This window comes from Lepidochelys olivacea, assembly GCF_965140295.1.
Source record: "Lepidochelys olivacea isolate rLepOli2 genome assembly, chromosome: 4".
In the NCBI taxonomy this organism is placed as follows: domain Eukaryota; kingdom Metazoa; phylum Chordata; order Testudines; family Cheloniidae; genus Lepidochelys; species Lepidochelys olivacea.
Genome location: NC_140414.1, coordinates 88,007,244 through 88,021,882, shown reverse-complemented (window position 1 = coordinate 88,021,882; position 14,639 = coordinate 88,007,244). Strand labels below are relative to the sequence as shown.

The window sequence follows — 14,639 nt, the reverse complement described above, 5'->3', positions numbered from 1 at the left end:
CCTAGTATATTTAAATCTTCTCCCATTTTAAAGCGGGGTAGATCTGTGTATATATGTGTATATACATATACCAGCAAAGCGCCCCTACAGCACACTCGGTCCGAGTCCTACAGGATCCATCCACTGTCCCTTCTTTTTTCATACTACACTCTGTTCAACTATGTGATCTCATTCATTCCCTTGACTTCAGCCACTGTCTTTATGCTCATGACTCCCAAATCTACTTCTCCTTTCTTGACCTCCCATCTTATACTCCTGCCTCTGCCTCTCTCCAACACTTCCCCCAGATCTCTCCCCAGAACTTCAACTCAATGAATCAAACTGATTTATCTTCACTCCTAAATCTTTTCCTCTACCCCTTTCTCCATTTCTGTTGATAGTACCACTATATGTTATTACCAAGTCATAACCATAAGTCATCATCAACTTCTATGAAGTCATCTTCAACATCCTCCCCTCCCCTTCTATCTAGGCCCTTACAAGTCCTTTTGTTTCTTCCTCTACAATACCAAACTTTGTCACTTCTTTTATGATTACTGCCAACATACTAGCCCATACCCTCTTGCTCTCTTCTTAACTACTGTAGCCTTCAGCTCTCTTATCCAAAACAGTTCCCAAAAATCACAGAATCATAGAAATGTAGAGCTGGAAGGGACCCCAAGAGGTCAGCTAGTCCATTCTCCTGCACTAAGACAGGACAAAGTATATTCTGACCTTTGTCTAACCTGTTGTTAAAAACCTCCAATGACAGGGATTCCACAACCTCCCTTGGAAGTCTATTCCAGAGCTTAACTATTCTTACAATTAGAAATGTTTTGCTAATACCTAACCTAAATCTCTTTGCTGTAGATTAAGCCCATTATTTCTTGTCCTACTTTTAGTGGACATGTAGAACAACTGAACCTCTTCGTAACAGCCCTTTAACACACTGCAAGATTTATCAGGCCCTGCTCAATCTTCTTTTTTCAAGATTAAACATGCCGAGGTTTTTAAGTTTTCTTCATAGGTCATGCTTTCTGAACCTTTTATCAACAACCTTTTGTTGTTCTCCACTGGATTCCACAATTTGTCCACATCTTTCTTAGAGTGTAGCACCCAAAACTGGACACAGTACTCCAGCTGAGGCCTTACCAGTGCAAAGTAGAGCAGGACAACTTCCTCCTGCATCTTACATATGACAATCCCGTTAATACAACCCAGAATGATTTTTGCCTTTTTTGCAACTGCACCACATTGCTCACTCATATTCAATTTGTCATCCACTATAACCCCCAGATCCTTTTCAGCAGTACTTCCATCTCGCCAGCTATCCCCACTTTGTAGCTGTGTATTTGTTTTTTTTCTTCCTAAGCGTAGTATTTTGAACTTGCGTTTATTGCCTTTCATATTGTTGACTTCAGATAAATTTTCCAATTTGTCAAGGTAGTTTTGAATTCTAATCCTGTCCTCAAGGTGCTAGCAAACTCCCTCAACTTGGTGTCATCCACAAATTTTACAATCATACTCTTCACTCCATTCTCATGGCAAGTTATAAGAATGTATGTCATCTCTGAAAAATGGATCAAGCTGATAGAAAACATCTACAGCAAGTTGATGAGTGCAGTGAGATTAGACAAGAAGCTGATGAAATGGTTCAGGATCACTGGAGAAGCGACAAAAGGATGAATGGTATCACAAGATTTGTTCAGCTTGGTTCTGGAAGCAGTAATAGCTGTAGCACTGACAGATGAAATGGGACGAGTCATGTTAATATGTAGAACGACAATGCATAACCTTAGATTTGCAGAGGATATTGACCTCATGGTACTGAGCAAGGAGGATTTACAGAGAATAACTGACAAGGTTGATGATAAAAGCAGAAAATTCATATTGAACATCAGCATGGAGAACACAAAAATTATGGCAGTTGGAAGACAAGAGGTAAAGATCAAATTCAGAGACAAAGGACTAGAAGAAGCGGAAAAATTTGCATACCTTGGAGGACTACTATCAAAGAACGGGAATTATGAAGACGATATACAAAGAAAAATCAGACTGGCCACGACTGTATTTGCAAAACTATGCAAGATCTGTAAGGTTAAAAACATTTCAATAAAAACAAAACTCAACATATACCAGACAACTATCATGCCAATAATGCACTATGGGTCAGAATGCGGAAGTACGAGTATTTCTGACAATGAAAGATTTTGACTGCAGAAATAAACTTGCTCAGGCTAATACTGACAGTTCCAAAACTGCAGAAAACAAAAAGATGAAGAGATAAGAAAACAGCTAGAGCAAGAAATAATGCTATTACAGAAAATTCAAAAAAGACAACTGTGGTGGTTTGGAAATGTGTCAAGAATGCAGCTGAAAAGTATACCATACATGGAAATACATACCAGAGTGCAAAGACCGGGGAATAAGAGGAAGACCAAGGATGTGTTGGATAGACATGATGAAGAATGGCATAGAACAAAAAGATTTCAAGATGAACAAAGCTGTGAAGCTGGTACAATACAGAGTAGTGGACATAAGAAGGGCCATACTGGGTCAGACCAAAGGTCCATCCAGCCCAGTATCCTGTCTACCGACAGTGGCCAATACCAGGTGCCCCAGAGGGAATGAACCTAACAGGTAATGATCAGTGATCTCTCTCCTGCCATCCATCTCCACCACAAACAGAGGCTAGGGACACCATTCCTTACCCATCCTGGCTAATAGCTATTAATGGACTTAACCTCCATTAATTTACCCAGCTCTCTTTTAAACCCTGTTATACTCCTAGCCTTCACAACCTCCTCAGGCAAGGAATTCCACAGGTTGACTGTGCGCTGTGTGAAGACGAACTTCCTTTTATTTGTTTTAAACCTGCTGCCCATTAATTTCATTTAGTGGCCCCTAGTTCTTATATTACTGGAACAAGTTAATCACTTTTCCTTATTCACTTTCTCCACACCACTCATGATTTTATATACCTCTATCATATTCCCCCTTAGTCTCCTCTTTTCCAAGATGAAAAGTCCTATCCTCTTTAATCTCTCTTCATATAGGACCCATTCCAAACCCCTTTTCATTTTAGTTGCCCTTTTCTGAACCTTTTCTAATGCCAGTATATCTTTTTTGAGATGAGGGGACCACATCTCTACACAGTATTCAAGATGTGGGCGTACCATGGATTTATATAAGGGCAATAAGATATTCTCAGTCTTATTCTCTATCCCTTTTTTAATGACTCCTAACATCCCGTTTGCTTTTTTGACTGCTGCTGCACACTGCGTGGACTTCTTCGGAGAACTATCCATGATGACTCCAAGATCTTTCTCCTGATTTGTTGTAGCTAAATTAACCCCCATCATATTGTATGTATAGTTGGGGTTACTTTTTCCAATGTGCCTTACTTTACATTTATCCACATGAAATTTCATTTGCCATTTTGTTGCCTAATCACTTAGCTTTGTGAGATCTTTTTGATGTTCTTCACAGTCTGCTTTGGTCTTAACTATCTTGAGCAGTTTAGTATCATCTGCAAACTTTGCAACTTCACTGTTTACCCCTTTCTCAGATCATTTATGAATAAGTTGAATAGGATTGGTCCTAGGACTGACCCTTGCAGAACTCCACTAGTTACCCCTCTCCATTCTGAAAATTTACCATTTATTCCTACCCTTTGTTCCCTGTCTTTTAACCGGCTCTCAATCCATGAAAGGATCTTCCCTTTTATCCCATGACAGCTTAATTTACATAAGAGCCTTTGGTGAGGGACCTTGTCAAAGGCTTTCTGGAAATCTAAGTACACTATGTCCACTGGATCCCCCTTGTCCATGGACTTCAATCAGCCCCATCGTTGCTTTTGAGCTGACAGACAGGAATAAAAGACGACAACAACTCCTCTCCATTTCATTATGCACGTTTTCATTAATGGAATATTGAATATTACCAGACCCAGGACAGACCCTTGCAGGACCCCCTAGATGCACCCCCCTCATCTGACAGGAAACCTTGATAACTACTCTTGGTGTACAGTCTTTCAATCAGGTTTCAGAGTAACAGCCGTGTTAGTCTGTTTTCGCAAAAAGAAAAGGAGTACTGGTTAGTCTCTAAGGTGCCACAAGTACTCCTGGTCTTTCAATCAATTGAGCACCAGCCTTATAATTTCACCTAGACCACATTTCCATAGTTTTGCTTATGAGAATGTCATGTGGGACTGCCCCAAAAAGCTTACTAAAATCAAGATATATCACGTTTACATCTTCCCCCATCCATTAGGCCAGTAACCTTGTCAAAGAAGGAAAATAGATAGCTTTGGCATGATTTATTCTTGACAAATCCATGTTGGCTATTATTTATAACCCTATTATCCTCAAACACTCTTCTTCCTTTTCTACCAGTGTGACTTTCTGCACCTCCAGAATTCCTGTTTTCCTCACAAAGTTCAAGTAACTTTATGTTCAGAACACTGCACATTCTCCTCCTTCACATGCTCCCATCCTATATTTCATTACAATAAGTTATGAATATTAATTTAGTATCACATTGATGTATATTCAGTGTTTATGCTGAGAAAGTCAAGAAAATTGAAATCATAAGTGACCTCAGCAATCAATGTTACAGCTTTGTCCAACATGATTTTCACATCAAAATAATAGTAGATTTCACATATTAATTTTATATTAAGGACTAAAAGAAATCCAGACACACATTTTGCAACACAAAGCTGTTTTTAAATACCCCAATTAAAATATGTTCTCACTAGGGCATTACCAAATATTTGTTTTTCTCTGATCATAACTGTGCTAACTTTAGCCACAACTGAAGCATGATGTGGGTATAATATAATATCCATAACTTTATAATTTTAGAATGTATTTTTCCTTTTAAAACTTTAGACAAGGTAATTAGCTGGTAAATCGGCTTACCTACACTTGATGTTATTGGAGCTATGCTGCTTTACATCAGCTGAGAAACTGCCCTGTTTTTTAATGTGGTACAACTTTTTGTAAGCAGAACATCCCCCAGTAGAATCACACAAAATCCACATTTAAGTGGCTGGATATGTGTAGTTCTCTTTAACTATAATCGAAGTTAAGCATTTTGAGACTCAATGCTGGGAAAATTCAGATTTAAAGAAAGTTTCCAATCTGTTTTAAAGTAACTCTTTACATTATGAACATAATTCAAATGTGTACTTCAACACACAGCAGGCATGTTGAAGCAGCCTTTTACAATGAGCACAAGTGTACAAATAATCCTAAGCAACACCTCCTCATTTGAGCTGTCAGGCCCTTTTACCCTCTCCTTTGCCTTAGTTGGTTTCTCTGCTGAGCCCCATTTCTAATTCTAACAGAATGATTTTACCCTACCAGGATAAAAGGAAATAGGTGAAACTCCATTTAGGAGATTATTACAAGTCTTGGGAGGACAGAATCGGATCTCAGCTACCTTAACATAAATCCAGTCACCTTGTTGACGGTGGTAGAGTTGCTCTGGATTTATTACACCTGCGTAACCCAGTGCAGAATCCAGGCCCCTGTCCCCAGGGGCACAGCTGTGCACAGGAGCATTTTAAACCTTTTCCCCCAACCATGGGTCCTTCCCAGAGGGGAAAGTTCATTAGCGCTTTGGGCACCCCGGGGGCTCGCTGCATGATTGGGGCGGTTACCCATTAGGTGGGCAGGACGCAAGCTCCATACTTTTAAGGGAGGATAACACCCCCCCCTTACCCTACCCCCCAAACACAAAGCTGAGCCTTTCCTCGTCCAAAGAGCCAGGCTCTCCCAGCGGCCCCCCACCCCCTGGGCAGGGGGAAATCCTGCGCCATTTCGGACCCAGACACAGTCGCCTCCCGCCCCCAGTTTCCCCACTCACGCTGGGTCGGCGGCGCTGGGGGCGCAGGCTCCGCCCTCCGGGTCGCTCTCGGCCACCCCCTCCTCGCCGATGTCGGGCAGGGTGACGAAGAGCAGCGGCTTGGCGCCGAGGGCTGACCAGGCGCCGGGCTCTCTGTCCGCGGGAGCCGCTGCCTGGCGCGGGGAGCCTCCGCCCGGGTACGCCGCCCCAGCCCCGCCACCGGGAGCCGCCCGCCCTGGGAGCGCCGCGGCGGCGGCAGCCGGGGAGCCCCCCGCTAGTGGAGGGAGCGGCCGGGGGCTGGCGGGCAGGGAGCTGGGCAAGGGAGCGCGGGGGAAGGACGGGGCGGGCCGGGGGTGGAGGGGGGACGGGAGAGGCGGCGCCCTGGACGCGGCAGGGCAGCCGGGAGCCGCCCCGGGCACGGGGGAGCAGGAGGCGGTGGGGCCCGGGGCTGGAGCCGCGGAGGGCTTGAAGAGCCTGGCGAAAATGGTGCCCAGGTCCAACACCGCCACCTTCATGGCTGCGCGCCCGGCCGCAGCCGCTCGCAGCCCCAGGCACAGCGAGAGCAGAGCGCGGAGCGGGCAGCGCCCGCCAGGCGGGGAGGGGGCTGAGCCTCCAGCCAGCCGAAGCCAACCCCGGGGCCAGGGCGGAGTGTCCCCCTGTCACTGGCCAGCGGCGCGGGCCGCGCTCGCTGCTAGGGGCTCCGGGCTGGCAGGTTGCCGCAGGTGCCCGAGGGGAGGGGAGGGGGCGGGGGGCGGGGGTTGCTAAGCTAAACAAAAACCCAGGAGCTGCGGTAATTGGGCGCTTGACTGCAGCTCCGGGGCCTGGGCCGTGCGTGGAAATTGACAGTGAGCATCACGCGCAGCTCCACCCAGCATAGCCCTTAACAGGGAACGTGTTGCTGAAGAAACAGACCTGTCCAAATTATAGATCATCTGGGCTGGACAAAAACAGGCTGCTAGAGCTGAACCCCATTGGAACAATTCCTGGCTGGTCAAAGCAAGAGCTCTGTGGGAGGTGGGGAAGGGGAACGTGCAAAAGAAAATGGGATACTTTTTGCATAGCAAACAAAGCATGTGTCTGAAAAGGCTTTTGGTTTTAAATAATGTACTCTGTTTGGAATGAGGAACGTAGTTCTTAAAGCTACAGTCCCAGCCAAATCAGCTCTTAGGTGAGTCTGTCAAACAAGGGTTTGTGGTAAAAAGGTGTTAACTTTTTCTGGCCAAGTGACAAATCACTCCTGAGAAGAATGGATGAAAGCTGGATGCCTAGGCTCAATCCTGCTAAATCCAGTGATGTTGTTGGGTTAGGTGGGAGGGACTGGGGGAAACAGCAGAAGTAATTTTTCCCCCTTTGATTAAGGTAGAACACCACTTCCCATTAGCAAGGTTTGCAAACCAGGGTCCTGATACTGCAACTCCAACACTTGGGTGGATAACTGCATAATGAGGCTCTGCACAGGCACAGAGATCCATCTGCAAGCTAAAAGTTGCAAGAGTGGGATTTAGAAGTCTAAATGGCTTCTCAGTTGTTCATGGATCTTTGGATAACAATAATGAAGAGTGCAGTTTTGCAGTTTTGCTTGGTGGAGACATTGCAACTTTTCCCATAAGATGCAGAGATCACAACCACAGTTATCCTTGCCATAGTTTCAGTTTGGATTATGGCAGTGTGCTTTATAGGGTAGGGCACCTGAAGACTACTGTTTGAAGCTGAAGCTAGTGCAGATTGCAAGTCACTATGGCTTGGAGATTCTAGGCTGTTGGAATGTTCCCCTTAAGACCTGTAGGCAACATAAGTTAGAGCAGTTTGCCCCAAGATCTGGGGCCACAAAGGTATCTGGAAGCCACTTTTGCCCATCACCCCTCATTTTGTGTCAACCACAGCTTGGTCAGACCAGGGTCCGGTCAAGTGTTTCACTATTGATTGGTGCCTCTCAAGGGGTATCACAAACTAAAATTATGAAAATTGTCTTCCATTTTGAGTGTGCACACCCACACACTGGTTTAATACTGTTGCTTGTGCATAAAGTCTACCTTTTTTTACAGAATAAACCATTAAAGTATTTAGTGAGATGATCATTTAGATTGTTAGAGTTTACTCATCAGGGAGTCTCCTTTGTGAGGCTACGTAGTCTATGTGTATAAATACATTATGATTGATTACAGGAAATCAAACTGCAATTTATCTATCTTAATGTTCTTCAGTTAATTTTCAGCAAAAGAGACATTTTGAAAATGTACATATCTGAATAAAGTGTAGGTATGGAGGGAAATATTACAAACCGGTTATTATTACACAAATAATCATAATAATCTTACTGACAATAAGAATTAGTAATACAAATACCATTCAGAGGATTCATTTAGGATTGGACCAAAGAGAGAGGTCAAAAAGGGTACAGTAGTCAAGACAAGAGATGAGCCTGCACAAGACTTTCAGCAGCCAAATAGAAAGAAAATATGAAACGAGAGAGAAACTCTATGGAAAAAGAAGCAGCAGATTTGGACACAAAGTGGAGTGTGGGTGTAGTGAAGCAGAGTGACCTCCCTACCTTCCCCACTGGAGAGCAAGGGACCACTACACTTGGTGGAGAACACAGGTAGCACCCCCTCCTCTGAGATAAGGGGACAAGCCAATGACAGCGGTAGACAGAACCCCTTCACCCTTCCTCAGTTTAGGAAGGATGGAAGCCAAGAAGTTGATTAAATGGCTTGCCAAGAGCCAGCAGCAACAACTGCTGCAACAGCTTGGGAGTCAGCAACAGCAACTGATTCAAGAACTGGGGGCCCAGAACTGTGAGCAACAACAACAGTGCTTGCAGCAGCTTGCAGCACTTCTGCCAACCCCCATGGGCCCCAACCCCAGGGGTGCTGCAGCACCCACCACGATGCCGGTGCACTTGGCAAAAATGGGCCCCAAAGATGATCCCAAGGCCTTCTTTATCATGTTTGACGGTGTCGCCTACACAGCTAAGTGGCCCCTGGAGCAATGGGCCAGCCTATTGGCTCCGTACTGGAGAGGCATGGCCCATGCTGTCTACTGGGGGGCTCCCAGTAGGGAAGCTCAAGAGTATTGGTGGTTGAAAGCCGCCATCCTTGATGCACTTGAGATCACACCAGAGACGTTCTGGCGGCAACTCCAGCTGCAGCCCGAACGGTGTAGGGGGCCGAAGTCACTGAATGAGTTGTGCTCGAACAAGTCATACATATCCTTCCAATGCAAGGAAGAACCTGGGTCCTCCACCACCAGCCAGTGACCCTGAGCATGACTGTGGCCCTGATGGACAACTTGTTGGTGGCATAGCCTGGGGCTCGGCCCATGAACCTGGTGATGCCCCCCAGGGGCCAAAGGAGCAAACCCTGACCCAGCCCAAGACAGCCTGAGGGATGGGAGGTTGGCAAGCCCCAACGCCCACCCCCTACAGCGCTGGGACTACCTGAGGACATAGTCATCATGGGGAAGCCCCAGACTGCAGGCACGCCAATATTCTCACCCAGCTCTGCAGAACGGCTCTGATGCCCCAAGATCAGCCTTTGTTTCACTTGAGGCCGATTCGAACATCTCAAATGGGAATGTCCCATGATGGACTGCAGTTTTGGCCAAGTCTGTTCTGGGAAGGCCCTGGGCCCATAAGCAGCCCTCAGATAAGCTGACAATCCCCCTTAGCGTGAACAGAGTCCAGGTATCCACCCTCCTTGATTCGGGGTGCAGGCAAACTCACATCCACCAGGATCTCATCCTGTCTCCAGACCCACCGCTGGGTGTCATTCAGCTGCAATGCATCCACGGGGATGTGAAGCCCTATCCCAAGACCCTAACCACCCTGACTGCGAAAGGGGAGACACAGCCCATGATGGTTGGGCTGGCACCAAGGCTGGCATACCCCATCATCTTGGGCCGTGACTGGAGGGGGTTCCCAGAGGTCCTGTGTATGACGACTACAGGGCCCCCCCCAGCCTGAAGTAGCCCACAAGGGGAGCAGACAGAATCTCTGAGGACCCCAACAGGGAGGACCATCGGGCTAGCAACCCTAACCCTGACCCCCAAAGAAAGAGATTGAGCCCAGAAAACTCAGGAAGAATCCCCAAATTTGGGAGCCTACTTCAGCTGGGACCAACGAGAGGATCCCTCACTTAGCCAGGCCTATGAACAGCTGGCTTGCATTAATAGGGCTCTGATGGAACCCCACCAGGCAACGGTATACCCCCACTTCAGATTGACTGGTGACGGCCTAGACCACCCGTGACCTAAATTCCCTGTAAGCTGCGCAGCCGCACAGCAGCCTATTTAGCGCCATGCAGGCGCTTAGGGAACCCTCCCCTAGCCCCAGCTCACCATGCGGCCCCACCCCAGAGCTCTCACGCCCTGCACCCCACCCTCTGCCCCAGCCCTGAGCCCCCTCCCACAAAAACCCTTTGGCCCCACCCTCACCACATGAATTTTGTTCTTTGTACCAATATGGAGGTGATATGTTGGTGCACAGAACAAAATCACCTCCATATTGGAGCACAAAACAAAATTCATTCCGCACATTTGAGGGAACACTGCCTGTGACCCTCAGACCCATGAAACTTGAGCCCAGCTGGTGGTAGGCCAGTGCTACCGACATGCAGTCTTGTGTCTTGTTCAGCAGCTGGGCACCTGGGCCATGAGAAAACCCTAGCATGAGTTCTGGCCTGATTCTTCTGGCCTGGAATGCATAGGGAGGTGAACGATTTTTGTGACTCCTGACCTGAGTGCCAGTGAGCAGTCCTGAGGGACGTACCAAGGGCGCATCTCATCCCATTGCTAGTGGTTGGCACCCCATTCGAGAGGATTGCCATGGATCTCATGGGGCCCCTCCTGAAGAGTGTCAGGGGATTCTAATTCATTCTGGTGGTTCTAGATTATGCCACTCAGTTTCCAGAGCTGATTCCCTGTCGAAACATCACTGCCCGGATGATTGCCACGAAGCTCCTGAAAGTCTTTGCCTGTGTAGGCCTCCCACCAGAAGTCCTGACAGACTAGGGCACAAACTTCACATCAAAACTCTTTCGCCAAGTCTGTAGCCTTGTAGCGAGGCCCACACTGGGCCCCTATGGTTTCAGCCCCTGTTGCCCTCTCCAATCAGTCAGGAACATCTCAGCTTGATGTAATACCAGTGTTCTTTATTTACAGTTGTTTTCCCAGCACCTGTGTACAGGTTTCACAGCCAATTTTGCCAAGTGCAGGCTTGGCCAGCAACAGACCAGAAGGCTCCTGGCTCCCACCTCCCTCTGAGCCTAGCCCTTCCCCCTTCTCTCTGGTTTCTGCCCAGCCTTTATAGCCCTGGCTAATGAGGCTGGCAGGGGCTGCCTGTTACCAAGCAGACACAGGGCTATCTGACCAGCCCCAGTTCATTACCTTTGATTGGGGCTGGAGTGACAGGGGCTGATTAAGTGCTTCTCACTCAGCACCCTCTCACAAGCCTACTGGGAATAAAAAAATTACAGACCTCCATATACCACCCACAGACGGATGGGCTGGTGGAACTTTTTAACCAAACACTGAAGGAAATGTTGTGGAAGTTCCCCCCAAAAGATCTTCACCAGCGGGACCTGTGACGTTGCACTCCATATGATTTTATGAAAATATGCTAATAAGTGTGAATATAATGTAACTGGAATATGCTTCATGCAAAAGTCTCTTGTAAGGTATCATTACAAAGCTTATAATCTACTGAGTGTGTTCATCCTATTTGTATGAATGTATCATTCTTGTATCTGAAGCTAGAAATATAAAATATAACTCTGAGGTCCTATTGTAGTTATGCAAAGTGAGGCCACTAATGTTGGTTTAGAATCTTGATGGCTCCCATCAACTGGGACAATTGACTGCAAATGGCTCTGTTTACTTGCAAGCCTTCCTGTGAGTCAGGCTTGGGGTCTCACAGGACATGTGACCACGTCACCTGGTACTGGAATCCATCTTAAACCTGGTGCTTTTCCATTTAGAAGGAGGAGTGGGGACCTAAAGAGACAAAAGATTCGTGCCTTGTGCAAAAGATATATAAGGGGGTGGAACAGAACAAAGCGGGGCTACAGTCATGATAAATCCCCTAGTTACCACCTGAGCTGGAACAGGGACTGTACCAGGGGAAAGGATTGGGCCCAGACTAGAAAGGAGTCTAGTTGGTGAAAGAAGTTTATTGGAACACCTCTGAGGGTGAGATTTCATCTATATTCAGTTTTCTACTGTATTAGGCTTAGATTTGTGTGTTTTATTTTATTTTGCTTGGTAACTTACTTTGTTCTGTCTGTTATTACTTAGAACCACTTAGTGAGCTGTAGCTCATGAAAGCTTATGTTCAAATAAATTTGTTAGTCTCTAAGGTGCCACAAGTACTCCTTTTCTTTAAATCCTACTTGTTATATTTAATAAAATCACTTGTGTTTATTAATTAACCTAGAGTAAGCAATTAATTCCTGGGGGAGCAAACAGCTGTGCGTATCTCTCTATCAGTGTTATAGAGGGTGGACAATTTATGAGGTTACCCTGTATAAGCTTTATATAAAGTAAAACAGATTTATTTGGGGTTTGAATCCCATTGGGAGCTGGATGTCTGGGTCCTAGAGACAGAAGCACTTCTTAAGCTGTTTTCAGTTAAGTTGGCAGTTTTGGGGGGACATCCCAAGCTTTGAAGTCCCAAGCTGGCAGGGAAAACGGGCTCAGAGGTAGTCTCAGCACATCAGGTGACAGTCCCAAGGGGGTTTCTGTGACCCAACTCATCACAGGACCAACTTATCCCACCCCTGTTACTGGCTGTGCGGGAGGTCACCCAGTCTTTGACCAGGTTCTCCCCCTTTGAGTTGTTATATGGCTGGCAGCCAAGGGGGCTGCTAGACCTTATGGGGGAAAACTGGGAGCAAACACCATTTCCATTGCAGGGCCTCCTCCAGTATGTCCTGCAGCTTCAGGAGCAGATAACTGGGGCGGGGGATCTGGTGAACAAAAATCTACAGAATGCGCAGAAGGAACAAGAGCGAATATATAACAAGGGAGCCCAGAGGAGGACCTTTGCACCCGGCAAAAGGTACTGCTCCTACTACCCTCTGAAGAATCAAAGCTCCTTGCATGCTGGCAGGAGCCTTATGAAATTATTCGCCAGGTCAGGCCGGTCACCTGAGTTGTCCCAACCTGACCAAAACAAAAAAATGACAGGTCTATCATGTCAATTTGTTAAAGGCATTGCGGGAGTGGGAGAGGCTGCTAATCACTCCCTGGAACTAGACCTAGGACCCAAACCCCCTGGTTCCACCAACTCAGAGGAGCCAGCTGGGGGATACCCTGACTGAGGAGCAACAGGAACCTGTTGAAGTCGTTCCCCAAAACTTCCATGGTGCAGACAGGGCAGACCACACTCGTTCAACATAGAATATTGATGAACCTGGGAGAAGTCATCTGAGAGATCAAGAGGTCATTGCCCTGCCACACCCATGAAATAGTGGAGAAGGAGGTCCAGACCATGCTGGAGCTAGATGTAATAGAGCAGTCACAAAGTGACTGGCACAGCCCCATCATCCTGGTCCCAAAGCCGGATGGGACCCTTAGGTTGCATCAATTTTAAGAGAGTCAACACCATCTCGAAATTGGACATGTACCCAATGCCGTGTATTGATGAGCTACTAGACCGCCTCGGTGATACCCAATACATCAGTACTCTGATTCTCACAAAGGGGTACTGGCAAATTCCCCTGGACCAAGCTCCGGGGAGAAGACTGCCTTTGCCTCCCTGACTGGGTTTTACCAATTTGCCTGGGTGCCTTTTGGTCTCCACGGGGCCCCGGTCACCTTCCAGCGGCTGATGGACCAGATCCTACAGCCTCCCTGTGCCTGTGCCGCAGCCTACCTCAATGATGTAGTGATTTACAGCAGCCACTGGGAGGACCATCTCAACCAGTTAGTTGCCGTCCTTAGTCTTACGGGACACCAGCCTGACTGCCAACCCCAAGAAGTGTAAAATTGTCTGGCAGGAAACCACCTATTTGGGGTACACCCTCGCATGAGGCCAAGTACGACTCCTGGTAGGGAAGATCCAGGCACTGCAGGCCTAATCGGCCCCTACCACAAAGAGACAGATGTTGCAATTTCTTGGGCTAGCTGGCTACTATCACTGCTTTGTCCCCGACTTTGCCTTGATTGCAGCACTGCTGACAGAGCTCCTGAAGGAGAGCCCCTGAGGTGTGTGTTGGACCGATGAGTGCAGACAGGCCTTCCAAACCCTCAAAGACCAACTCTGCCGAGAGCCCATAATCTTCAGCCCGGACTTTAACTGGGAGTTTATGTTACAGGCGGACGCATCGGAGGTGGGCCTGGGAGCTGTCCTCTCCCAGTAGGTAAATGGAGATGAGCACCCCATATTATATATCAGCTGCAAGTTGTTACCCTGAGAACAGAACTACTCAGTTGTTGAGAAGGAAGCTCAAGCCAAGAGAGTCAACACCACTTGGCGGCTAAGTGGGCCGTGGACGCCCTGAGATACTTCCTCCTAGGGGCGCCCTTCGTGCTAGTGACTGACCATGCCTGGCTGAACACTTAAGTGATTGAACACTGTTAAGGAAACGAATCAGTGACTAATGCGCTGGTATTTGGCCCTGCAGCTGTATGCTTTCATGGTACGTCATCAAGCAGGTAGAGACCATACCAACGCCTACTTCTTCTCTCGGATGGGGGAAGGCGATATTGCCATCTCCAGTTCCCTGGAGATGGACTTGAGGGGGAGGTTAGTGAGGCAGAGTGGCCTCCCTCTGGACTGGAGAGCGAGGGACCCCTACACTCGTTAGTGAGACAGT

General features: G+C 47.3%; 1 protein-coding gene across 1 annotated transcript in view; it reads right to left on the bottom strand.

The window, feature by feature from the left end:
- FAM149A (family with sequence similarity 149 member A) overlaps positions 1–6,507 on the bottom strand; it is a 76,330-nt gene extending 69,823 nt beyond the window's left edge. The window contains exon 1 of the mRNA XM_084625951.1: positions 5,851–6,507. Coding sequence (XP_084482077.1) covers positions 5,851–6,344 — 494 coding nt within the window. The 5' untranslated portion in view covers positions 6,345–6,507. The remainder of the gene's footprint in view (positions 1–5,850) is intronic.
- Positions 6,508–14,639: the final 8,132 nt, after the last annotated feature.